Below are 25379 nucleotides of genomic sequence, written 5' to 3'. Positions count from 1 at the left end.
TCAGCCTATCAGAAAAGCAAAAAGCCCCCAATGAGAAAAAAAATAAAATGGAACTAGAGATGACACCCTAGAGAGACTGCTCCCTCCCAGTGCTTACTATTGAATATTTAAGGACAAATCCCTGCCCAGAGAATCAATCCCACCTAGAAAGGTGGGATTAAACCAGAGGGGCCAAGAGTGATTCTGTGGGTCCTCTGGTCCTGTGTTCTGGGGCTTATCCCCTCCTCTCTCCTTAAACCCAGAGACTAGAGCCTGGTCTTCAGCCCTCCCCCCTGAAAACACTACTGAGGAGCTGCTGTCCCAGGGGACCATGAGCTCCTAGACCAAACTAATGAGCCACCTGAGAAACACAACCACGGTAAAAGAGGACAAACATCTACCAGGACCAACATCTACCATCTGAAGCAAGATGATTGGAATAGACTGGCCAAGAATATGCTTGATAAATACACTTAGGAAAATGAGGGCTTTTAAAGTATAAAGCAAGAACAGGAAATCATTTTTTTACAACTTGAATGGTATATAATTAACACAATAAGATGCACATGTTGAAAGTATTCAGCTTGATGAGTTTTGACATAAATGTAGTGAACAGTGAAACCATCACTATTATCAAGATAATGAAGATCTCCATCACCTCCCCACAAGGTTTCCTCCTGCCCCTTGTAATCCATCCTTCCCTCCACTTCCATCCCCACACAGCTGTTCATCTGCTTTCTGTCTATTGAGGTTAGTTTTATTTTACATAGAGAATTTTGTATAAATAGAATCATTTAGTTTTCATTCTTTTGAGTATTGTTTCTTTCACACAGCATAATAATTTTGAAGTTCATCCATGTTATTATATGATGATAATTTTTCCTTTTTTTTTTTTTAAAGAAGATGTTGGGGGTAGGAGTTTATTAATTAATTAATTTATTTTTGCTGTGTTGGGTCTTCGTTTCTGTGTGAGGGCTTTCTCTAGTTGTGGCAAGTGGGGGCCACTCTTCATCGCGGTGCGTGGGCCTCTCACTATCGCAGCCTCTCTTGTTGCGGAACACAGGCTCCAGATGCACAGGCTCAGTAGTTGTGGCTCACGGGACTAGTTGCTCCACGGCATGTGGGATCCTCCCAGACCAGGGCTTGAACCCGTGTACCCTGCATTGGCAGGCAGACTCTCAACCACTGCGCCACCAGGGAAGCCTGATAATCTTTCCTTTTTTATTGCTGAGTAGAATTCTACCATATGGATATACCTCAATTTGTTTATCCATTTAAAAACAGTAAAACACATCAGTTGAGGTACTCCTAAAACTTTTGCCCATTGAGTCTACTTCTTCTAAATCACTTTCAAGTCAAGATTGTCAGTGTCTGTGATTTTTCCACATAATATCTTCCCCTATGATATCAACAGCACTGGTTTTGCAGCATTTCTTTAAAAAAAATTAATGAAAGAATTAAACACCTATACTACTGAGCTCTAAAGCCAGATTTGCAATTACATATGATGCTAACTTACTTTTTTGGTACTTTTTCTTTCTTTTTTTTAAAAATTTATTTTATTTATTTATTTATTTTTGGCTGCTTTGGGTCTTCGTTGTTGCACGCCGGTTTTCTCTAGTTGCGGTGAGCGGGGGCTACTCTTCGTTGCGGTGTGCGCGCTTCTCACTGCAGTGGCTTCTCTTGTTGCGGAGCACGGGCTCTAGGCATGCAGCTTTAGTAGTTGTGGCACATGGGCTGTAGAGCTCAGGCTCAGTAGTTGTGGCACACAGGCTTAGTTGCTCCGCGGCATGTGGGATCTTCCCGGACCAGGGCTCGAACCTGTGTCCCCTGCATTGGCAGGCGGATTCTTAACCACTGCACCACCAGGGAAGCCCGGTACTTTTTCTTATTGTGGTAAAGTGTATATAAAATAAAATTTGCCATTTTAACCATCTTAGTTCAGTGGCATTAATCACATTCACAATGTTGTGCAACCATTACCATTATCCAGTTCCAAAATTTTTCATCACCCTCAACAGAAACTCTGTATCTATTAATTAAGCAATAACTTTTCATTCTCTCCTGCCCCAACCCTATGTATAACTGAATCACTTTGCTGTACACTTGAAACTAACACAACATTGTAAGTTAAAGACAAGTGTTGAAAAGATTGTGGGCATATGGAAACCCCCGTTCATTGATGGTGGGAGAGTAGATGGGGGCAGCCATTCTGGTATAATCTGACAGTATTTAGTCATATGAGGCATTCACGCCTCCCCCCTGCCCCAGTGTAGAGAAGCTAATGGGAAACCCAGGAAGGCAGCCTGGCCAGAGATCCAGCATCCAGGGAAAAGAGAAACTTGGGCCAGGGCTGTCCCCATGATCTGCAACAGTGCTCCACCCAAGTGCATCCTGTTCCAGAAAGTCCTGGTTCCCCCAGGGGCACCTTTCCCTCTTACCTGGACCACACCACCTTGTGATCTCATCCAGGTGCTGGAGGGAAACCTTGAGGCACACAAATGCCCAGGAAGGCATGAGTAAATCTCTGTGATGGGGAAGCCACGAGATGGATGGGAAAACCTCTGGTTTGTGGATCAACAGACCTATGTTTGCTACCAGCCCCTTGGTCTTGGGCAAATTTAGCTCTCTAAGCCTCAGCTCTCAAATGTTAGTGGGGACAAAACACTAGATGACATCTGTAGAAGTGTGTTGCATAGACTGGATGCTCAATATTAATTCCGCTGACCACATTTTTGACACGCCAGTGCTGAAAGTCTCTGGGGACACAGGGCCTCTTATTTCTTGTTACCCTGAAGGATAGCTCTAAGCAGTTTTCCCTATGCTAAATCCAAATCTACCTTCCATAATGTTAAAAAAAATTTTAAATATTCAAAATAAAATTAAATAGAGCTTGAAAAGAAAAACAGTTTTACACTCAGAATGAAATAATACACTTGGAATAAACCCGGCAGTTTCTGCCCTATTCTCTCCCATCCCTAAGTCCTGCTCTACAGAGAGCCACAGAGCTGACTGCCTCCTCCCCCCACATACTTAACTCCATATTTTTAAATAATGTGTGTTTATACAGCTATTTTGTTCTTAGGAATTTATCTCCTACGTGAGGATTTAGCACTGTTGAATGAACTGTCCTTTCAGCATCCTCATCTGCTAAATTAGTCATCACTCCTCCATACACAACTGCTTTTAACTTCAAAAATATTCTCAGGAGTCTCCCATTTATCGATGCGCTGTCCTCAGCTCCCTTTGCCCTTGTGTGTTTTTTTGCGGTACGCGGGCCTCTCACTGTTGTGGCCTCTCCCGTTGCTGAGCACAGGCTCCGGATGCGCAGGCTCAGCGGCCTATGGCTCACGGGCCCCGCCGCTCTGCGGCATGTGGGATCTTCCTGGACCGGGGCACGAACCCGTGTCTCCTGCATCGGCAGGCGGACTCTCAACCACTGCGCCACCAGGGAAGCGCCCCTGGTGTGTTTATATACTGTTTTTTATCCTTTACTCTCACGTTGGGTCTATAGAAGGGGAGAAAATAAAGGCAAGATGAACTTGCCATCTTTTTAAACAGAAGCCCCATGAGAGAGCTTCTTCGAACAAAACTTTATTGAAAAAAAAAGAAGTCATTTACATCATTTTTGGTGAGTAGTTAATTCTTAGTCGTTAAGTCTGAAACGGTGTTTAAATATCTTTTGCCCTTGCTGAATATATATATATGAGTTGAGATTCTCCAATCTGATTAATGTCAAAACTAAAATTTTGAATTGGATTACTGATGAAGAATTTATCTTCATCTTTAAAAAAACACAGCTAATATTGAACTGAACATTCCTTTAATATTAACTGATCATAAATAATTCCTTCTCTTAAGGAACTGATTTTCAGGTGTGCATTTCTGTCAATTGATTTGTTATCACTTGCAATTCATTGGAATTTAAAATTTGTAATTTAAGAGATGAATAGCCCTATTTGATTCCTACTATATTTCTTTTTAGTAGCTTCTAACTTTGGCATTTGCCAAAATCAGAGATCATTTAACTTTCTCTAGGCTAGACCTTTTCTTTTAAAATAAGGAATGGGGTGGAAATATCCGGACCCCAAGTTTTCTATGGCTTTTTTTTTTTTTTTTTGGCTGCACTACCATGGCGTGTGGGATTTTAGTTCCCTGAACAGGGTTCAAACCCGTGCCCAGGCTAAACCACTGGATCGCCAGGGAAGTCCCAAGACTTCTGTTGCTTTTTATTCTCCACCCAAGAAAATGTTTTACAAAAGTCAGATATTATCTCACTGGTTTCAACCCTCCCTTGGGAGAGGGCTTTTGGTTTTTTTCTCCATACTAGAGCAGATCTAAACCTTTCATCAATTTGGAGGGGAAAGCCAGTTTTGTCAATCTGCTTCAAAATTGGGGGGAGGGGTCCTGGCCCCATTTATAACATCAGAGACAGGAACAGAGTTCCAATCATGATTCCTTTATTTCATTTGCAGCAGATTAAATGGGCAGGTCGTTCTCTGCTATTTAGTAGCGACTTTAAACAGTAAGAAGGCACAAGTTGGGGGTTAAATTTTCTCACAGAAACTTTGCAAACGCTACGTGGTTCATTTGTGGCAATGATGTAAAAGGGATCTTTCTGAGAAAGGTCCATATGTATTTTAGTTTGAGAACAATCACAATTTATGCCCACCTTTTTCCTGAGACACAGGAAAAGATTTTAAATATATCCTGGGTGTCAGGAAGCTTTCAGTGTATAAAGGGACATTTGACCAAGGGATTCTTAGAAATATGACTTGATGGCAAGTGAGAAATAGCTTTCCTTTAAAATAAATTCATACAAGAGAAAGCAGTTGTTTCAAAGAAAAACATTAAGTGTGCAGAAATGATAAAAACTCCAGGGTGGTATTTGAATACCAGAAGGTCTTGAAAACATTGTTTAGTTCATTTCTTTTTTTCCAGAAATAGTTATTGAGTAGTTTCTAGCTTTCAGGCAATCTTTTGGGCACAGAATACAGAGGTGAGTGAAAAATTGTTTGAAAGCTCCAAAATATAGAGCTCATAGAATGTTATATCTGGACAGGCTCTGAATAGCCACCTAGCCCAAGTCTCCTCTTTTTACTGACAGGGAAACTGAGGCTGAGAGAGCAGACATGACTTTGCCAGCTCACACATTTTGTTTGTGTGAAAGGAAAATGAAGGAAGCCTGCCAATTTCCCATCCAGCGCGTCACAGTGTCTTCATCCCTCTGAATCCCGATTCTCTGGAGTCTGTTCCTGGGACTGGCATCTCCAAGACTTTTGTCATGAAGGTTCTGCCCTGGCATCACCCATATTGGAGGCAGCACAGTTTACACCTGGGGGAAGTCACCCTCAGGAGAAGGACTGCTCTGTTCTAATCTCAGGTTCTACTCCCATGATCAACATTAGCCAATCAGTGCCAACTGCCAGAAAATACTGGCCTTGCTTCATTCTGAAGAAGCTACCCCAGTGTTTGTTGGAGGGAGGAATGAATTTTAACTACATTTATGGTGACCTAGTCTTCTCTTTTTCTCTCATATGTGTCCAGGAAATCAGGATGCCTCTAGTATTTTTTACTATAGATTTTGCTTACAGTCATATAATTCATTTTGATTCTGTACATCATACAGTTCTATATGATAAAGCCAAAAGAGAATTGAGGAAAAATAAAATTGTGGCTGCAGGGTCTTCCCTGGTGGTGCAGTGGTTAAGAATCCGCCTGCCAATGCAAGGAACACGGGTGTGAGCCCTGGTCCAGGAAGATCCCACATGCCGCGGAGCCATTAAGCCCGTGTGCCACAACTACTGGAGCCCGCGAGCCACAACTACTGAAGCTCACGTGCCTAAAGTCCGTGCTCCACAACAAGAGAAGCCAGCGCAATGAGAAGCCAGTGTGCCACAACTACTGGAGCCCGCGAGCCACAACTACTGAAGCCCGCGTGCCTAAAGTCCGTGCTCCGCAACAAGAGAAGCCAGCGCAATGAGAAGCCCGCGCACCGCAATGAAGAGTAGCCCCTGCTCGCCGCAACTAGAGAAAGCCCATGCGCAGCAACAAAGACCCAACCCAGCCAAAAATAAGTTAATTAATAAAATTAGTAAGTTTAAAAAAAAGAAATCTGTGGCTGCAGAGGGGAGCTTGCCAGAGATAAAAGCACACCTCTCAGAGATCAAAGGACATTTATAATAGCCTCTGGTTTTGTTAATCCTTCTCAACCAAATCTCATCCATGTCATTGGAATCGATCACCATGGAGAAGTGCAAGAGCCGTATTGTTTGTTGTGCTGCCTGCCTGCCGTCATAAGAGCAGAAATGGTGTTCCACAGTGATAGCAAACGGCTTTATTTTCTATACAGCTCGTGTGCTATGTGAGATTCCTGAGAATTCCTCCCTGTTGGCTCAATTCACTGGGCCAAGATGACAAACAGCCACATACCAAGGTTTGAAATCAGAAACCCAGTTCCCGTGGATCCTGCAGAGTTCACTGTGTGCATTTCACCTCTTTGGGGGGGGGGGAATTATAAGAATATTCTACAATTTATACAAAGCATAGAGATGTGCAAACTTCTGGCTCTTCAAACCTGATAATTTACAAAACCAGCTGCAGCAAATTTCTGGGAAGCATCTTGTGGTATTGCATCACAGCAGGGTCAGGAGAGGTAATTCACGGCCTGACATGTCTCCTCCCTGGCACTTCTTGAAGAAAAGTGACTTTGCTTTACTACAGCCAGAGGACAGCCCTCGGCAAGCACGTGTATGGACATATGCACAGGAGCCCATCTGTACTGCTCATTGACATTGAAGAGAGGGTGCTGCAGATCAGGTGCTGGGAGTGGAAGGCTATGGTCGGGGAGCTCAGGCATTTACATCCGGATGGGGGGATCTTCCTGTTTAAAAACTTTGTCTTCCCCAGTACTGTTCAACATAAATCCCAGTTTTACAGGTCTTCATGGAAGCATCTCCTTGGGGGTGAATGTGCTACAGTCTACTTATAAGGAGCAGGACTGGTTTAAGTCATGGAAATCCAAGAAAATGTTGGTTAAGCCAAAGAAAGTTGTTCAAATTTCAGCACACACTGTCCTGGAGAGATGTGGTCCCTCCGTTGATGTGCCCCTAGATCCAGATGCTGGCTTTCCTTTACCACTGCAGAAAGCCCCTCCTGAGGGACGAAACAATAGGGCAAAGTAGTAAGTCTGTAATTTAAAATGTGGGCTTTGTGCTAAGTAAATTATACTTGACAAAAAAAGTTCCTAGATTTCCTCTTACAAGGAGAGAGAACCCTGAGTTAACTTTTGACAGGAGGCCCAAAGTCAGGTCCAGATGCTCCAAGTCATCGAATACAGCTAAACCAGACTCTAGTGGGACTTCTCAAATACAATTGAGTGGAAAACTCCCTAGAAGAGCAAAGAAAGTCAGCGATTTGAGCAGTCACCTGACGGAAACATCCATTAGCTTTTGAATCTATGGGAAAGAGATGATCCTAGGTCTTAACAGGTTCTCTATAAATATTTGAAGGACATTCTCTTACAAGGACATTTAGTTAAAAGTACAGTATTTCAATTTTTCTTTCTTTTTGTCTTTAGAATAATGTTATTGGAAGCAGAAAAGAAAGACCTTGTATTTGAGACCTAGATCATTAAATACTTCTCTAAAAAAAGTCTTTGACTTTGCTATATCAAAGCTCTTCTCAAAATCATGTCTATCAAAATGTTGTGGTGCTGAAGATGTTAGATGTCTGTAAGCAAGTAAGAGATGCCTACTTGAATGCTGATTGTAATTTTGAAAGGATGTTTTTTCTTTTATAAGGATTTCATGGCATTTCTTGAGGGAGGCACTCCTGGCATTCCGGATGGAGCAGTTCTTTGTTGTGCTGGAACATGTCATGCATGTCAGGAAGTTTGGCGTCACTAGCCCTGAGGCACAGAACAGTCTAGTAACCTAGGTCCTGGGACAGCCACCCACAGATCCTACCACTGGACAAAGTCAGCAGTACCAAGTGCCTCTGATCCAGGCACTGTGGCCGGCATTTGGGACACAGACATGAAACAGAGAAGCACACCCATTGCCCTCAAGGAACTTACAGTCTAATGGGGAAGGCAGACATCAAACGACTCAGATCAGAGGCTCTGGCCCAGTAGGGCCCACTGAGCTCGGCCAGCCTAGAAGTCAGGAAGGCCGTCTTGTGAAGGACTGTGCCACTGACCCCCAGGATGAGTAGGCGGTAGGTCACAAGGCATCATCTGTTGTGTTTAGTTCTTATGTTGCTTCTAGTTTAGTCTTCGCTTCTAAAATAATTTCTAATTCTTTTCTGAATTCTTCATTTTTGAGTTTTTCTAATTCTGATTTATGCAGTTCTTTCATGTCTTAGGCCACTTGTTCAATGTATTTTCATTTGTTTTTAAATAACTGACTGCTTTGAACTGTTTCTGACATCTCCGAGGTGTGCTTTCATTGTCCATGGGGATAGCATTCTGCTCCCTCTTATCCTTTTAATAAGTTTGGGTGGAAATTGGCCTTGATACTTTCCTATTGTTTATTTTTATGCAAAATTATTTTTCCTGACTTTTTGGAATAAGGCTATATTCAGGAAAGATTTTCAACCTTCACAGAGCCCACTCTTGTTGTTTTTGTGTGGAGTGTAAAAATAAAGCAGCTTGATTTCTGGGATTTCCTGCCTCTGTCCTTATCCTTTCTTGGGTCTGGTCCATCTCATTCTTTCCTTGTCCTCAAACTCTGGTAGTGTCTTACATGTTCCTCTATCAGCTACAAAGACCACCCCCGCTTGCCCCCCCGCGCCCCATGAGTAATACAGCCTCTCTCTCTCTCTGTGTCTCTCTCTGTGTCTCTCTCTGTTTCTCTTCTCTCATCTCAGTCCTGCTCAATTCTGATTTTAGCCTAGAAGACAGCAGGTCAGCCTCATGAGCTTATAAGGGCTACGCTGCTCCAATCCTTTCAGGTGTTCTAACCATAGGCACTTGCGCTCACGCACTGTTGGGGAGGACAAACCCTCTCCCAGCTTCAGCTGACATTTTCAGGTTGGTTGCCCAACTCTCCAGTGATCACCGTTGCCCATTTTGGGTTCTGTTCTCAGGTCCATGATATACTTAGCCCTGTTCCTTCTTTCTTTTTTTCCTTCGCCTCTTACACAAATGCTGTTCCTGTGGCAGTTTTTGGTTCGCCCCTCTAGCTTGTATTTTGGGGCTCATGGAGTTACCTTGTTACCAATTTTGTTGTAAGTATTGTCTGGTTTTTTGGTCTTGCTATTTAGTTGTTATTTTTATGTGGGCATTCGAAAAGATTGAAGAACTATGCCGCTACCACGAACCACCTGCTCCTTTTGTGTTGAGTGTCAGGTGTTTACAATGATTTTGTCTTCAAATTCTGGTAGTGTCCTATATGTACTTACATTGATTGTAAAGACCCCTGTGATTAATACAGTCCAGCCAACCACATGTATCCTGGAGCCCTCTAACAAAGGCTAGTAATTTACAGGATGTTTGCATCTAGACTCCTCATCTTAGCTTGGGAACTTGATGGAGGGTTACTTCCTCTGGGAAATCTTGGTTATCACCCCAAGAAGAACTTCTCCCTTCTTTGAGCTTCCTTCATTACACCTCTTGGGATTTTGTGTATACTATCCCAGAGAACCTGGAGCCCCTAGAAGCAGGGGCCATACACAATTATCTCTGTATCCCCAGGCCCTAGCACAATGCCTGGTACAAAGTAGGGACCTAACATTTCCTGATAGAAGGAATTTTAGCTAAATGATGCCTGCAGCTATATTACATACTCATATGAAAATTTTTAAAAATTATTCTTAAAAATAATTTATGCTCATCATAAAACACTTAGAAAATACCACCCCCCCCGAAAAAAGCATACAGAAAATATTCACCTATAATCTCATCCCCAAGAGAGAACCATTATTACCCTTCTGGTATATTTCATTTTGTTCCTGTGTGTGTTTAAATCATTTAATTTGAATCATGGTGTATGCCATTTAAAAAATTTTATAATAACTTAATTTTTTAAACATCTTTATTGGAGTATAATTGCTTTACAATGTTGTGTTAGTTTCTGTTGTATAACAAAGTGAATCAGCTATATGAATACATATACCCCCATATCCCCACCCTCTTGCATCTCCCTCCCACCCACCCTATCCCACCCCTCTAGGTGGTCACAAAGCACCGAGCTGATCTCCCTGTGCTATGCGGCTGCTTCCCACTAGCTACCTATTTTACATTTGGTAGTGTATATATGTCCATGCCACTCTCTCACTTGTCCCAGCTTACCCTTCCCCCTCCTCGTGTCCTCAAGTCCATTCTCTACATCTGCATCTTTATTCCTGTCCTGCCCCTAGGTTCGTCAAAACCATTTTTTTTTTTAGATTCCATATATATGTGTTAGCATACGGTATTTTTCTCTTTCCTACTTCACTCTGTATGACAGACTCTAGGTCCATCCACCTCACTACAAATAACTCAATTTCGTTTCCTTTTATGGCTGAGTAATATTCCATCGTATATATGTGCCACATCTTCTTTATCCATTCATCTGTCGATGGACACTTAGGTTTCTTCCATGTCCTGGCTATTGTAAATAGCGCTGCAATGGTTAAGACTCTTTTTGAATTATGGTTTTCTCAGGGTGTGTATGCCATTTTTTTTTTTTTTGCGGTACGCGGGCCTCTCACTGTTGTGGCCTCTCCCATTGCGAAGCACAGGCTCCGGACGCGCAGGCTCAGCGGCCATGGCTCACGGGCCAGCTGCTCCGCAGCATGTGGGATCTTCCCAGACCAGGGCACGAACCCGTGTTCCCTGCATCGGCAGGCGGACTGTCAACCGCTGCGCACCAGGGAAGCCCTGTATGCCATTTTTAATCCTGCTTTTTTCACCTTAAGTTTTTACACTTCCCCCACAAATTATTCTTCATAGCATTATTTGACAGCTGTGTATTATTCCAGTGTATGATAAGAGAAATTTTAATACAAAATTAAAGGTATTTATTTATAAAACAATAGGGAAGAGTTTATGTAGTCTGCCTACTGATATCTTGACATGAAATGCGCTATAATAACTGAAAATAAAGTAGAAGCCAACTCCAGTTTTAGAACACATTCAGAGTGGCTGTAATTTTAAGTGCAAGAAAGTTCTTAGTATAATTAACGTATTCTACAGCAACCGACTTCTGCTCAACTCATTGCCAGATGCTATTCCCAAGGATTCCACTAGATGGCAGAACAGGCTAGGTAAGAGCCATGGTTCTCAACCTTTGTGGGCGCAGGAACCACCTGCCTAACTCCAGCCTCAGAGTTTCTGATTCATTAGGTCTGGGGTCTGGCCTAATAATTTTCATTTCTACCAAGTTCCCAGGTAATATGAATGTGCTGGAAGGATATCACACACATCGGGAACACTGCATTACAGGAATCAATGCAGACCAACCCAAAGCCCATTCACCCACACATCCATCCAGCCCCTCCTTCCGAGTTTATATTAAGCCAGTTCCAGGCAATATGGGCACAGAGAAGAGTAAGACACAGTTCCTGTTCGCAAGACATAGTCTTGTGGGGTAGAAAAAAAGAAAGTAAGAAAACAGTGCTTAGTGTTGTCCGTTTAAGCTGACACATAGCCTTCCTAAGCGTTTTTTGTTTTTCTGATTCCCTCTCAAAGAGTTCAAGCAGGAATTCCCCTGTCAGTCCACTGATTAGGATTCAGCACTTTCACTGCTGTGGACTGGGTTCTATCCCTGGTCAGGGAACTATGATTCTGCAAGCCCCGCAGTACAGCCAGGAAAAAAAAAAAAAAAAAAAAAAAGAGATCAAGCTTTATGGCCTTAAAGCTTGAATGATCAACAAGCTCAGTCTGCTGAACTAACAACCTCAGGAATGTTCGCTCTCCTGCAAAACCTCACAGATGGAAAATCTCACCGAACTCACAGAGGCCCGAAATATAAAAGCACACCTGACAGCAGCCTCTGCATTAATGAGTAAAAATAAAACACTAGGATGACTATGTTCTTGGAATCTGTACTTGGTTGCCTTCTGAATTAGTTCCTCAATGTAAATTTCAACACATTAGTTTTGGAGAAAAACCTTTTGATTCATGATTGCTCACATTTTCCTTTAAATATTATTAATCACCTGTGGTATACGTTCATTAGGAAAAGTTTAAATTAAGACAGCTCTGTATATCCAGTACTGTTGACTGGCTCTCTTCTGAAGTTCTAGACCTACTCTGACAGGCAATGCAGTTTATGACATATCATGTTCATTATTGGGATGTAAACAGCGACTGTTGATAGGTTTACTTAACACGAATCCTGGAATGAAAGAAAACTTCAATGCATGCCTTGGGTTGAATTCTTACTTTCAAGTGATGCCTAGATTAGTGAAATTTTATTTGTGACTATAATTCATCTCAATGTTTCCCAAGTTTTTGTAAATGTAATAAAAATAAATGGGTAAAAGAAGAAGAGTTCAGAAGAAATACAAATAAGCACACATAAAAATATGTCTTCACATGTTAAAGAAACGACAATTAAAGCAACCTTGAGATACCTTCTTTGTACCTACTAAATTGGCCATTTCAATAACCACTTAACACTGATGATGTGTTGAAACATGTACACTCAATCCAGTAAGGTGGCAACATAAATCCCTTTAACCCATTTGGAAAGCCACATGATAAATATGAAGCAAAAGCCATAAAGCGTTCCTTCCTGGAAACAGAGGAGGTTTCTGGGGACCCAGAAATGTTCTTTCTTGATTTGGACAGTGGTTAGACAGGCGTTCACTCTATAACTACTCAATAAACTGTGTGTGTTTTATGGTCTCTTCCATGTCTAAATGTTAAGAAAAAAATTTCCTTTGCTTTTACCAATAAGTCATCTACTGGGAATTTGTTCTAAGGAAATCATGCGCAAAGAAGTTCTCTGTAGCATTACCTAAAAAGCAAAACTAGAAACTACCTAATTATTCACCAAAACAGGAATGCTTTAGCAAATTATATGTAATAAAGGAATATTACAAAGTATTATGGTAATTGCAAAGACAGAGCACAATTCTGACAATACAAAACAATGATTTGTAATTACATAAATCTATACATATATGCATAAGGATTAGAAGAGAATATTAAAAATTGTTATGATAAAGGAGTCTGGGTAATTTTCTCCAGAAGTTTGTGTTATTGTTAGATGATCTTTGCCACAAAGAGAACAAAACATGTGGTTCAAATGCAAAGGACAGGGGCTTCCCTGGTGGCGCAGTGGTTGAGAGTCCGCCTGCCGATGCAGGGGATGCGGGTTCGTGCCCCGGTCCGGGAGGATCCCGCGTGCGCGCGGTGGCTGGGCCCGTGAGCCATGGCCGCTGAGCCTGCGTGTCCGGAGCCCGTGCTCCGCAACGGGAGAGGCCACAGCAGTAAGAGGCCCGAGTACTGCAAAAAAAAAAAAAAAAAAAAAAACCGCAAAGGACAGGGACATCCCACTGGCAAGGACTACCCTTGTCTAATCACAGAGTGATCGTCAAACATTGTTCGAGTGTACTCAGAACACTTTAGATGTTTATAGAACACGGCAGAACAATGCACCCCTATGTTCATAGCAGTACTATTCACAATAGCCAAGACATGGAGACAACCTAAATGTCCAAAAATGGATGGATAAAGAAGATGTGGTAGACACATACAATGGAATACAGTAAGTCCCCTACATACAAACCTTCAAGTTGCAAACTTTCAAAGATGTGAATGTGCATGCATCCTCTACAAGTGGTTGTGCTTTTGTGTACTTTACTGTACAGTCCTGAATAGAGTACAGTAGTACAGTATCTTTATTTCAAGCCCAGGATGTCTGGAAGCAAGAGGGTAGATAGAATTGAATCCAGCAAGGAACCAGAACCTGTGCCATCAGCGTCAGGCATGAGCAAAACTGCAGCTTGCCCTCCGTCTCCTGTTGCTGATGATCCTTCAGCTCTACCATCTCCCACCCCCCTCCCTCCTCCAGTCAGTAACTTTTCTTGCCTGTTCACTCGATGCCAGCCCCTGTATGCCAGCTGTTGTATGGTACTACTGTACTTTTCAAGGTATTGCACTGTAAGATTAGAACTATTTGTTTTTTATGTATTATTTGTGTGAAAAGTATTATAAACCTATTACAGTACAGTACTGTATACCCGATTGTGTTAGTTGGGTACCTAGGCTAACTATGTTGGACTTACGAACAAACTGGACTTAAGAACGCGCTCTCAGAATGGAACTTGTTCGTGTGCAAGGGACTTACTGTACTACGCAGCCATGAAATAATAATGAAGTAATGCCATTTGCAGCAACATGGATGGACCTAGAGATTATCATACTAAATGAAGACATAGAAAGACAAATACCGATTGACATATATACACCAATATGTATAAAATAGATAATAAGAACCTGTGTATAAAAAAATAAAATTCAAAAAGACAAATACCATATGATATCACTTGTATGTGGAATCTAAAATACAACACAAATGAACTTACCTACGAAACAGAAACAGACTCACAAAGAGAACAGACTTGTGGCTGCCAAGGGGTAGTGGGGTGGGGGAGGGATGGATTGGGAGTTTGGGATTAGTAGATGCAAACTATTATATATAGAATGGATAAACAACAAGGTCCTACTGTATAGCACAGGGAACTATAGTCAATATCCTGTGATAAACCATAATGGAAAAGAACATGTAAAAGAATTTATATATAACTGAATCCCTTTGCTGTACAGCAGAAATTAACACAACATTGTAAATCAACTATACTTTAAAAAAAAATACGGCAGAGTAGGGAAGTCTAAGAGAGGGAGAGCTGTGTGTAATTGGTCTTTCATTTTGCTTCAAGGCTCTGACATTCTCAAAAGTTATTTTTCCTCCATAACATGTAGCCCCTAAGATAATTCATGGAATTTATTAAAATATCAAGAATTTATTGAGCATCTTGTAAGAACTCAATCTTAAAATGTTACTGGAGAGACAAAGCATTCACCTAAATTTTGAAAAATGTACGGCTTAAGGGTAAAAGTTAATGGTTTGCCAACTGCAAAAGGTACTACATGATGAATTGCCAAATGAATTGCACACCTACCTACCCTGGAACAAAACACTGAGTCAGGCCCAGTGCGGGGGGGTGGTCACCAGAGGCTTTAAAGATGGTGGGAGGTTAATGGGATCCTACAGGCTGGCCCAAAGACAGTTTGGAAAGAGCACAGAGGGCTTCCCCACGAGGACGGGGGAAGACCCAAGGTGCAAAGGCAGGAAACGAAAGAGCAAGAGTCCTTTGAAGAGATGAGCTGGGACTCAATTACACTGATACAGCTAGACACCCTCTGCTGATAACAGGGAGTCATTAAGGTTGTTGAACAGAAATACGTGCTCAAAAGAGTGGTTGGGGAGAGGCCCTGGAAGCAGAGTCCATGGTGGCTCAAGAGGTACACACGAGTGCTGAAGGCAGATGGCAGCGGGCCAGGTCTGGATTGAAGAGACTGAAGTAGAGAAAATGGGAAGGGAAACAAGGAAAGGCAGGAAAAATCCAGGTCTGCAGAGGCTAAACATCAGGGCCCCAGCCTCATCCTCGCTACTTACTACTCCTCTAAGCAATGAGCCACTCTTTCAAGCCTCAACTCCTTTTATTTTTAAAATAAATTTATCTACCTATTTATTTATATTTTTGGCTGCATTGGGTCTTCGTTGCTACGCGCGGGCTTTCTCTAGTTGTGGTGCATGGGCTTCTCACTGCAGTGGCTTCTCTTGTCATGGAGCACGGGCTCTAGGTGCCCAGGCTTCAGTAGTTGTGGCTCGCGGGCTTAGTTGCTCCGCGCAAGCCTCAACTTCCCACCTGTAAAACAGGAAGGACAATCTGCCCTGTCATGGTGCTGCTGGGGATCAAAAGTACAGGACCATGTTTGATGACAAGGAGTCCTACAAGTTTAAATTAAGAAGAAAGAATGAACCAACTTGGGGATGTGCTCAACAGAGGAGGGCAAAAGAGAGGAAGCTCATCCCAAGGTCTCCACCCTGCATAAACGTACTTTCCCTCCATCTGCATCTATTCATGAGGGTCACCAAAAGCCTTCCTTGCATTTTACTTTTAAATTTATTGTTTTCCCTCTTGGATCTCATTCAGAAATTGTTACATTGTTAGACTTACATTCTAGAACATGCAGAAACAGTAGAAGAACAGAGTCACTTTAGATCACTCGAGGGGCAGTTCATTTCTAAAGATACATTCTAAAACACTCACTTTTGAAAAGTTTCCTTGGAATTAGTTGGGGGAAAAAAGCAAGAAAATAGTCTTAACTACAGAATGTAATTTTTAAGGAAATGCAGCTTTATTTCTTTCAAGTACAAACAATAACTTGGGCTTGGCTAACCAAATGTTGCCTAATCAAGGGAACCTGCTTTAATGTATAGATATAAATGATTTACAGTTAGCACAATCACTCACAGGTAGAAGAATGCTTCTATGATGCATGAAAATAACTTCTCGTCTTATAGAGACATCTTGTTCCACAATCACTCCACTATTTGCTTAAGCAATCCCTTCTCCCCCGCCCACCCACCCCACAGACAGTTCAAATATAAACTTCACTTCATTCCCCCTAGATCACAACATACATCAAATAAGTGAAACATAAGTTCCATGTTGCCACAGACGTTGGATTGGTGAGGCCAGCCTTTTTCAACCTGAGCATTCTCATCAAGAGAACCAAGTCTAAATGAGTGAAGTATGTTCACAATGTGAGTATATGGACACCAAACAACCGTGAGCTTTTATCATCTGAATTCATAATTTGCCAGGTTTAAATATAGAAAAACACATTTTTATTTGAGTATATTCATGAAGAGTAGAAGTAGCTGGATTCTTTAAGCTGCAATAATTAAGTATGTTTACACTGGTCAAGACGGTAGTACTAGCTTTAAGCAACTATACCATTCTGGGGGAGACCGGAAACGCATTGAAACAACTTGACAGCAAAACACCTTTTTGCACTGAGCATGATCATTCAGCCTGATTAGGCTGAAGGGAGTGATACAGAGACTATCCAGTAATCCACGTGAGGATTTATCCTGAAAGAAATTCACTTTCCTAGAGTAAGTACAGGGAGCTACGGATCAGAACACTGCCAAAGATGGCTGGTAGGCATTTCTGTCAAGAATGCTAACCTGTTCTCTCCATCAGACATCCTATCTGGGGACTGCAGAATTCTCGAGTGTCTTGGTTGTCTTATCTTGGCAAGCACCAGCATAACCAGGTAGGAAGGCTGTGTCAAGGGGACAGACCTAAGGTGCCTCTCCCCTATACTGACAACTCTATGGCCCTAAAGGCAAAGGGCACAGTGTGCCCTGGCCCAGGCTGCATCCTAGGGCAGCAATCTGACTACACACTTCCCTACAGAGGATGGCAAGTGGTTCAGACACCAAGGCCCAGTAGAGGCCCAGACAAGGAGGAGGTACGGAGAACTTGAAGAGGGTCGATGGGAAGATTCACCTCTAGGCTCCCAAGAAGCCAGGGCAACAGTCACGGCTTCAAGGAGTTGGCTGGGTTTGGCCAAAGCAACGCGTAAAGCCAGGCTCTACTCTCCTTAGCTACTTCTGTTTGGTTGAAACGCCTCACCTAACAGAAACAAATTCTTCATGTCTAACGTAATACTGTTTCCAGAAGTATTTCTTTTCTCCCTAAGATTTACAAATGCAGAGCAGTAATCATTCTCCTGAGAGCAAATACTAGAATGATTACATAACCCTCATTCACATTTTACTGAGCATTTTTAGTGGCCAGCACAGATTAATTTTAAACTATGAAAAATGAAGTACACAGCTTAAAATAGCAATATTCCCCATCTTCCATTTAAAAGCTATTCAACACGTGTACTTCCTGTGGAACGTCTTCAAAGTCTAGCCCCTGTCCTGGAGGAAGTCTTTCTTCCTACTTCTCTGATAGGTCTAACAGGTCAGGTTTGACAACACTTATTACTTCAAATAATGGGGCTGGCTGGAGGAAACTAGTTTCCTTTGGAATGGGAACAAAGTCTGCTAAAACCACACTCACTCAGCTCTCCTGGACCCCGTCCTCCCCCAGAGCCTGAAGTTGTTATGGTTCCCTACACAAACTGGAGAGGAAAGAAGCCCACCTTCTACCACAGCAGGGCCACTCAAGAAATCCAACACTCATAAAGAAAGATGGAGTCTATCTGCTTATGATTAAGAATTTTTCAGAAATGAGAATATTCACAAAAGAAGAGGCAAAGGCAAATCCCTTGCCTCTGAGCTAAGGAAGCAGAAGTCAGTGTGTAGGGCAGAGGGGCCCCTGACTCCATGAAGGGAGACTGAGTTATCCCCTACCCACTGTTCTCACTGACTCCCCACCTTGCTTTATTTCTTTTTAAAGGATAAGTTAAGTTTTCCATTTGTATAAAAGCTGACAATACTATGAATAAAGCTAGCATCCATAAAGCAATTAAATAAAATGCTCAGGTGAAACAAAGACCTCTGTGAGGAGGATCAAAGTTAGGACCCTAAGCACTGCTGTCAAAACCAGCTGTGCTACCTTGATGGTAACTTTGGTATTCACCTCTGAGAACTTAAATGGGACATGCCATACAGGTTTCAGGTTTGTCACTTTCAAAACATTTTTCCACAAAGGACTATAGTTATAATCGCTTGGTCTCTGAAGCTACTGGATATATCTGATGGTGAGGTGGGAATAGGGATGGTCATTAGATTAGTAATCTCAGTTTTTTTGTTCTGGCTGGATGAAAAGGAGTTAAGTTGTTTACCCTTATCATGGCCCAAAGCCTCCTGAGGTTCCTGCAAAATAGATTCCAGCTTCTAATCCGGTTCCACTTCTTGAAGGACCGAGCAGAGCTCACACACAGAACTCAATGTGAAATGGATTTGGGGGATGGAGAAAGATAATTGTTCTTTTACGTAATTCCCTCAGAGCCTCAACATGGATATTAACTAAACCCGTCCTTGAAACCAACCATCAAAATTCTCTGAAACCCTAACTTTGCAGCATTCAGAGGTCCACTGTCAGGCTCTAGGCTGATAGGATTCTGGGAGAGCTGTGTCCCCACTGTACTCTGAATCATTCTCAGCTCTGCCAGCAACCCTTTTCCTACCTGAAAAACAGATGTGCTTTGTATCAGAGTTAAGAAGATGAATGAATACCTCATATTCCCAGGCAAAGGCTCTCACTCAGGTTCCCATTAAGTTCATCTTCAAACTAGTTTCCTGTCGGTCTGTGAATGAAATGCCCCCCTCACTCCCCTGTAACACAACGGGGAAGAGCTGAATTCTTCCTACTACTTGCTCCCTCGACTTTCTCCCTAGTGTTTGTGACAGTTACTTTAAAAGTTCCACTGCGGAATCACAGCATTATCTAATTTACAGGAATGAGAGGGTGGAGAATACAAACTGGCAGCCCGCAGACATGCTTTGTTTATAGCCCACTACACCTTGAATGATCTTCAAATCACTGTCAACATTTTTAAAATTAGGGAATTACAAATAAAATTCTGGAGTTCTACCTCCTTCTGAAAAATCAGAAGACCTGCCAAACACTGGACCTGTTTCTGCCTAACACTTAGGGCTCCATAACTGCCCTGCCGGATAAGCTTCCCCTGGTGCAGCCCCACCCTACACAGCATGCTGCACTCACTTATGTTTATCTGCGTGGTTTCCCTGGGCGTGTGGTTTTGCGAACCTTAATCTAGGGCAATTCCTTCATTTCCAACAGAAAGTTAACCTGCCTGAGGCTACACATCAAGTTAGAGGCAAAGGAGGACGAAAGTCAGGGTCAGGGATCTTTCTTTCTAATATGGCACACTGCCTCTCTAGAGGACCACAGCTGCTCTCAGCATTTCTTCTACCAATCACTTACATTTTTAAAGTGGAACATGTAACATTTTCTACATTCCCTCTTATCCATTCTTTTTTGTACGTTTGGATTTCCTTATATGTGACAACCTTCTATCAGTGATTTCATTTATATATTATCTCCAAACCTAAAGAAGCAATGAATCAGCAATCAGACAAAACTGAAATATCAACTTTTGCACACCTCAGCAGACACAGGACCAGAAGGAGTCTTAGAAACCAAGTGACAGCCTAACAACTAGCTATACAGACAGGGAAAATGGGGACCAGAGAAGTATATGCCTGGGGTGCAGGGTTCCTAGGTAACAGAGCCAGTCTTCAATCTGCCAGCTCAGTGCTCTTTCTACTGTACCATGTCACCTCTGTGCAGTGACCTAGGCCGTGGGGGACCAAGGACCAGCTTGCTCCACCTAGAAACAAAAACTACATAACTTCCTCACATAGACATGGCCCACCTTCACTCCGTCAAGAACTAGGGTTTAGAATGTGTTACAAACCATCAATTTATAGAGCTGGATTTGCACTGGAAGATGACTTTTCTTTAGAACTGGTATTTGGTGGAGAGTATGCATGTCACAGAACCTGGTGGTCTTTATAACACGGGTTGTTAGAAAAGCTAAGCCCCATGTGAGAAAAGTTGCTGTAACAACATCATAGCACCTTTGCTTCAACTTCAAAAGAGAAAAAGGCAATGGTAAAAAGCTTTAATAATAGACTGAATGTGTTTTTATAGGCAACCAATTAGCAGATTAATGAGCCATTTAAATATCTTTACTTAAAACCAATATTCAAGAAAGATGAACCCCAAATGCAGCCTCTTATACTGACCAACATAACTAAGTACGAATGAAGTCAACGGTGCACCCCATCAGCATGCTGCGGTGTATGTCAACGAAATGAGCCCTCCCCGACCCCGAGCCCTGGTCCCCTGGCAAACAGAGATAAATGATTGTGCACTGCGTGATGATACCATTAGGTGAGAACTTTGGTTCATGCAGTCGGCTGCCACAGAGGTTTCACTCAAAACCCGCAGCCCCGGCGCCCGAAGTCAGTCAGCGGCGCAGCTCGCGGCATCAGCCGTGCTCCTTCCACAACACCAGGTGAATACTGTGGTCAGGCATGCTGGTGGCAAAGACCAAGCCCGTGTCATTGTGCCCATCCAGTCCATTCAGCCAGGACGCTTCGCCTGCTAGGAAGCTGGAGCCTCTCTTGGATTTCCTATACTCTGGGAGAGGCCAGCGGCTAATCAGGCTCTCTGTCCGCAAGTCCATGATATACAGGTAGCGGTTGTCAAACAGCAGGGCAAAGATATCTCCAAAGCCAAGCAAGGCCAAGTTTGCTATCTCAGGAGTCTTGATGACCCTACAAGGATGAGAGTTAATAAACATGAACCAGAAGGCACCTGTGCTTCTGTTTATGCTACTGCAATCTTTTCTGGAGAAATTTAAAACCAATGCAAAATTCAAGCAGCAAATTTAGAGTTAAATGAAACATTTTTATAAAAAGGAAAATATGAGGATAAAAAGCTCACCCTCCTTTAGAAAAAAGGCCGGGGAGAAGAGCCCTTCATAATGATAAGGGAATATAACATAGGCATATAAGGAGATGAATATTTATAAAAGCACAAAATGCCCATCTAAGCTGGAAAGGATCTTACAGATTATCTCGTTTAATACTCTCACTTTTAAGATGTGAAAACTGAAGTACAGCCAGGGTAAATGATTTGGCTAAGGATTCACAACTAGTTAGTTACCAGTCAGAACGAGAGGGTAACACTCAACTCTTACCACTAGGTAAAAACTGCTATACAGTCATCCCTTGTTATCCAAAGGGATTGGTTCCTGGACGCCCTCAGATACCCAAATCCGAGGATGCTCCAGTCCCTTACATAAATGGCGTAGTACAGCTGGCCCTCCACATGCATGGATGCAGAGCACACGGATATGGAGGGCCGATGGTACTGGCCTAGGGGAACCTCCCCCAGCCCAGAACAAAGACTAAAAACCAAGTGACTCAGACTCAGTGCTTCTCTATTCGGCACGTAGCAAACACAGGTTCCTCTCTAAGAACAGCAGAGGCTGAATATATAAAGTTCCCCCAAATAATTCAGAAACATTTATTAATAGATTGATAATAAGTTAGAGAAAACTGTGAGAGTTGGGAGGACAGCCTTAACCTTCTCAGGTTGGCAGTTCCTAAAACATCGACGACAAAGGCAGAAAGTGGGAGGGACCTTGCCAAACAGGAACACAAATGAAACAAAACAAAACGAAACGAAACCCTCCGTCTCTCTTATCTGCACATTTAGTAAGGCGAAAAGTTGCTGTCCTCTTTGGAGGCACTAGGAAAAGAGCTATAAGACAAGGGCTATACAAATTCTGCTGTGACAATATATTTAGCCTAGGTGAGACTCCAGTTTATCCTACATCTTAACAAGGACACTACCAACTAGTGTATGTCCAAGAGGTCAATCAGAAGGGACAGGGCCTGGTGACCAGGACAAGCAAGGAACAGCTGAAGAATATGAGCTTGAGGCGGGGAGAAAGCAAGGTGGCAGGGACAGGGAAGCTATACATGATCATCGCCTTTCAATAGTGAAGGATGCGTGAGAGGCCAGGCATCAGGCGCTCTAGCAGAGAGAACGAAGGTCAAAGGGAAAGACCGTTACAAAGGAGCAGATTTTAGTCTGGGATCAGGAAGGGAGGGGATTTAGCAGTGAAGAGTAAGACCTGCTCCTCACACTCAGACAGTCCAAAACAACCTTCTTAACCTGCTTCTCTTCTTCATTTCCTTGCTTGCTCATTCACCCAGCTGCTCAAGCTAGGAAACATGGCAACCAGGCAAATCTCAAACCACAAATCCAATCACCAAGATCTACGGATTTTACCTCCTAAACTTTCCTTTAATTTATTCACTACTACCTGAACTGCCCCAACTCTGACCCAGGACATCACCTTTGCCTGCACTGCTACCAAGAGTTTTCAATGGGTGCCCCCACGTCTGCCCTTGGCCCCTTCCAGTCAGTTAACCTCACACTAAAATCTAATCCTATCATATTTTAAACTTTTAAACCCTTCAATGGCTCTCTACTGCACTCACATCTGCCACTCTGGCCTTCTTTCAGTCACTCAAAGGCACCAGGCTCTGGCGTCTCGGGGCCTTTCAGCAGACTCTGCCCTCGCGTCTACAATGCTCCTCGCTGCACTCTCGCCCCTGGCGCTTAGTGAAATGCGTCTACTCATCCTTTACAGCTCGGCCCCAATCTCCTCCTCAAAGAAGCTTTCCTTTACTCCTCAAACTAGGCAGGGTCTCAAAGTACCCTGAACCCTGTTGCTCTTATCCCAACCATGAAAACACCTGAATGTAGTCAGCTGTTTAATTTAGTCAGCCTTCCCTGGGTAGTCATTTCCACAATTTGGTAAGTGTCTCTGCTGGTTCCCAGTGTACATCACAGTGCCTAACATACAGGTTAAATAAATAATTATCTGCTAATGACTAGAGAAGTGGTGCAGTAAGCATGGGAAAATACAAATTCCTACAAGAGAGAGCCAAAGGAAACTGGGGGAAGCAGCAGGAAAGTCTAGTAAGTCCCACATCATCAACACAAGCAGAAAATGACCAGAAACTTGGAAAACAAGAGTGGCTAGGGGACAGGACTTAAGCCTGAGGAAGTTGAGCTGACTCCAAAGACCCCAGCACAAATGTGCTGCAGGACAAAACACAGGTCCTGACGGGCTCACAGCCTGTCTACTTTGATTACTTTAGAACTGTAAACAGACATCCCTGCAGTGCACTCTGGGCCCTTAAACCTACAAAACCCCACCTGCTGTACTGAGATAACCTAGCTCAAAGGATTGCACCATAGCTTAGCTTTATGGAGCAACATGCTACTATTTGTGCTTTCTTTTCAATTAGCATCAAAGCTTACAGAATGCAACCTGGTCCTGGCAACTGAGGCCACAGGATTTGTACAAGATTTCAAAAAGAGGCTGTTATGTTCATGTTTGAGGGGAAAAAGCAAGAGATAAAATAGCCCCTTTTCAAAAAATAAAAAAATCTGAACTTAGTACTTGCTAGCAGCAAACAATCTTGCAGATTTATTGGTTACAGCTAGTATACTGAAACATCAAAAATTAACAGAACTTTCATCTGGGACTCTGGACTCTATATGCCATTCTGAGTAAGAAGCACGAGAATATAGGATCAAATTAAACCTTTAGAGACTCTCAAACTCTAAGCATTAATCAGATTATAATAGCTCTATTCCACCTTGCCTCTTCACCCCTCTCTCCCAAATTTTAATTCAAAACAAAAACAATATTAAACTATCAAAGATCTGATTTTCCCACGGTGACTAAGGTCATATCTGTGGGGAACTGGTTCCAGGACCCCCCTGGATAACAAAATGCATGGACGCTCAAGTCCTTTGTATAAAATGGTGCAGTATCTGCATATAACCTACACACATCCTCCTGTATACTTCAAACCATCTCTAGATTACTTACATCTAATACAATGCAAATGCTATGTAAATAGTTGCTGGTGCATGGCAAATTCAAGTTTTGCTTTTTGGAACTTTCTGGACTTCTTTTTTTTTAATATATATTTTTGATCCTCAGTTGGTTGAATCTGTGGGTGCGGAACCCATGGCCAAATGTACTTCAATTTCTTACTTGGCAAAGAATCAAGTTCTTTCAAAAGTTCCTTCTCTCTGGCTTGCTGGTTCCTTAAGCATATGCCTGCCTGATGATCCAACCACAGATGGATGGATGGATGGATGCTGGACTAGGGTGAGCTGTGGGATATTGGGCAAGGCCCTTATCCTCTCTCAGCTTCAGTTTCCCCATCTATAAAATGAAGAGGTTGGACTAATGTTTTCTGGTATCTGTTCCAGTCTTTCTTTGTCAAAATGTAATTATCAATCATTTCTAGAAATTATTCTGACAGCTTGGAAATCTAACTGGTTAGAAATGTAGGTCTAACTCCAGGAAGACATAAATGAGGTTGTAACTTTACAACCAGAGAGACTGGGCCCACCAAAGTCCTGCGGGCTAGCGGGATCAGATTCCATACAAGTTGACCTCAAACAGTCATGCATAAAAACAATGAAGAAAATGTTCAGTTTCTGTCCCCAGGCCAGCACTTCCTGAAGCATGCTATGGAACACTAATTCTGTGAGCTGTTAACATGTGCTCCTCAAAACCAGGGCTCTATGCACAATACCTGTGAAGTACAGTAGGTTAAACAAATTAAAACAGGTTTCTTTATGTACGACTTCTCACACCTATTAGTAATAAAAACCTGTCAGGTCGTCTGCTAGGTCCTCATTACAGGCATTTCATTTAAACTTTACTTTACAGGTGAGACAATTCAGACACAGAAAGGTTAAGAAACTTACATAAAATCACACAGCTCATAAGAAAGAGAACTAGGTCTTAAACCAAGGTTTATTTATCACCAAAGTAGGTTCTCTTAATCACCATATGTCACTGG

At 42.5% G+C, this 25379-nt stretch overlaps 1 protein-coding gene across 4 annotated transcripts in view; it reads right to left on the bottom strand.

Moving 5' to 3' along the window:
• Positions 1 to 16314: 16314 nt before the first annotated feature.
• FBXW2 (F-box and WD repeat domain containing 2) overlaps positions 16315 to 25379 on the bottom strand; it is a 32115-nt gene continuing 23050 nt past the window's right edge. For all 4 annotated transcript variants that reach the window (XM_027105035.1, XM_027105036.1, XM_027105038.1 and 1 more), the window contains one exon: positions 16315 to 21248. In XM_027105035.1, the coding sequence (XP_026960836.1) occupies positions 20960 to 21248 (289 nt within the window). In that variant the 3' untranslated portion in view covers positions 16315 to 20959. The remainder of the gene's footprint in view (positions 21249 to 25379) is intronic.

This window comes from Aethalodelphis obliquidens, unplaced genomic scaffold (assembly GCF_003676395.1).
Source record: "Aethalodelphis obliquidens isolate GAN/ISIS:26980383/991018 unplaced genomic scaffold, ASM367639v1 scaffold7, whole genome shotgun sequence".
Lineage (NCBI taxonomy): Eukaryota > Metazoa > Chordata > Mammalia > Artiodactyla > Delphinidae > Aethalodelphis > Aethalodelphis obliquidens.
This window is presented reverse-complemented; position numbering and strand designations above follow the sequence as displayed.